Genomic DNA, 1,979 nt, shown 5'->3' on the forward strand with positions numbered 1-1,979 from the left:
AATGCAGTAAGAACTCACTAATGTCCTTACTCATACCTGACCAGTAAGCTGTACGTCTCAACCTTGCCACCATGTGCTCTCGTCGGAACTTCCGACTCGGAAGTGTCCCGCCTCCTCATGAAACCGATCTAGTGCTTGCCGTCGGAGACCCTCGGGGACCACTGGAACATACCTCGAAGTAGCCTCTTCATTAATTTGTACTCTTCGCACCAACAGACCAGAATCATGAACCCGTAAGGTTAGCCAAACTCTCCGATAAGGCCGATACTCTAGATCCTTGAGCTCATCCTTCGCTAAGGGCCCTCCTCTCCGGACCCTATCTCTCACCACCCGAAGAACAGGATCCAACTCTTGCTCACGAACCAAATCAGCTGTTGACTATTGCTCACAAAGGATGAGAACACAAGCCGGGGCAGAATTGTCCTCCTTCAACACGTCGGCCTCCCTGTCTTTAGTCAACAACTTATCTGTCATCAGGCCTGGTATACCTTACAATTCACGCTGGAATGCTCCAAGATCTGGCTCTGGCATTTTGTCGTCGGACGTAGTAATTCGGGACAAGGCATCAGCTACGACGTTGTGCTTACCCTTCTCGTAAAATACTTTAAACTTGAACTGGGACATACTAATGAGCCAGCGTTGCACTTTCGCAGTCGTAGCCGTCTGTATCCATTCTAAAGGCTTGTGATCCGAAAAGACGACCAACTCCAAATGGTAACCCCAGAGCAACGGTCTGAACCGTTCCAGTGTCTTGAAGATAGCATAGGCTTCCCGCTCATACACCGGCCAGACTTTCTGGGTAGGGGTCAGAGACTGGCTGCAGAAGGCTAAAGGCCTTCCGTCCTGCTCCACCACCGCCCCTATCGCTACATCGCTGGCGTCGGTCATGAGCTGAAACGGTCTCGAGAAATCTGGGTAGGCCAACAAGGGGAGACTGGCTATCCACTGCTTCCGGTCATTGACGGCCAGCTCTTCCTCCTTGCCCCACTAATTTCCGAGTTCCACAACCTTGTTCTTCGTACAGTGGTTCACAATTTCATAAGGACACCGAGACCTATCCGCAAAGTGCGGGACGAAATTCCTATAGTACCCTGCCAGCCCTAAGAAAGACCGAAGGGCGGGAGCAGTCCGAGGTAGAGGCCACCGTAGGATAACCTCGGCCTTACCCAAGTCGGGACTCATCCCAGTACTATTGAACATGTGACCCAAATAGGTCACTCGATCCTGCATAAACTCGCACTTCTCAGCGGCCAGCGTCATACCAGCCACACGTAAGAGCTCAAAGACGATCCTCAAATGCTCCAAATGCTCTCCATCAGATCTACTAAAGATCAGGACGTCATCAAGGTAGACCCTCACAAAAGGGAGATGTCCCAGAATAGCATCCATAAATCGCTGGAAGGTAGCCGCCGGCTACTAGCCGGGGCACTTGCCAAACCAAAAGGCATCATCACCCACTCAAACAATGGGAAGCCTGGCCCGGGGCAGAAGGCGGTCTTCCGTTGGTCCTCCTTGCGAACCGGGATCTGCCAGTAACCACTTCTCAAATCGAGAGTCGAAAACACTCGTGCACCAGCCAGGTGCTCTTGCACGTCGTTTGGCCGGGGCACAGGGTACGCCTCAGTATGGCATGCCTTATTGAGGTTCCTATAGTCAATACACATCCGGACTTTACCATTCTTCTTCGGGACGAAGACGCACGGGAACCTCCATGCCGATGTACTCCTTCTAATGACCCCAAGCTCCTCCATCTCCCTCAATAGGGCCGAGATCTCATCACGGTACTTGTGAGGAATAGGCCTTATTCTCTCACAAATTGGACGAGTCGTCCCAGTCCCGACCGAGTGCTCAGCTTGAGTACAACGTCCGGGACGTAGAACGAAGAGGTCCTTGAACTCCTCACATGGGTCAGCAACTGGTTGCTGCGCTTCCGTAGGGCTCTCACATATATCTGGTAGCTTAACCGTCTCGTCCAGAAA

At 52.1% G+C, this 1,979-nt stretch overlaps 2 protein-coding genes across 2 annotated transcripts; both read right to left on the reverse strand.

Annotated features, from left to right (window-relative positions):
* Nucleotides 1–489: 489 nt before the first annotated feature.
* Nucleotides 490–1,389, reverse strand: Pmar_PMAR017817 (retrovirus polyprotein, putative; the record flags this gene model as incomplete). The annotated part of the gene is made up of 2 exons (XM_002768348.1): nt 490–987; nt 1,156–1,389. 2 exons carry the CDS (start codon nt 1,387–1,389, stop codon nt 490–492), a joined length of 732 nt encoding a protein of 243 aa, XP_002768394.1.
* Nucleotides 1,390–1,454: 65 nt separating this feature from the next.
* Pmar_PMAR017818 (retrovirus polyprotein, putative) lies at nt 1,455–1,664 on the reverse strand (the record flags this gene model as incomplete). Its single annotated transcript, XM_002768349.1, has 1 exon — nt 1,455–1,664. A coding segment is annotated over one exon (210 nt), but the record flags the coding sequence as incomplete, so codon positions are not given.
* Between the last annotated feature and the right edge of the window lie 315 nt (nt 1,665–1,979).

The sequence above is a fragment of the Perkinsus marinus genome, assembly GCF_000006405.1.
Source record: "Perkinsus marinus ATCC 50983 genomic scaffold scf_1104296968628, whole genome shotgun sequence".
NCBI lineage: Eukaryota > Perkinsozoa > Perkinsida > Perkinsidae > Perkinsus > Perkinsus marinus.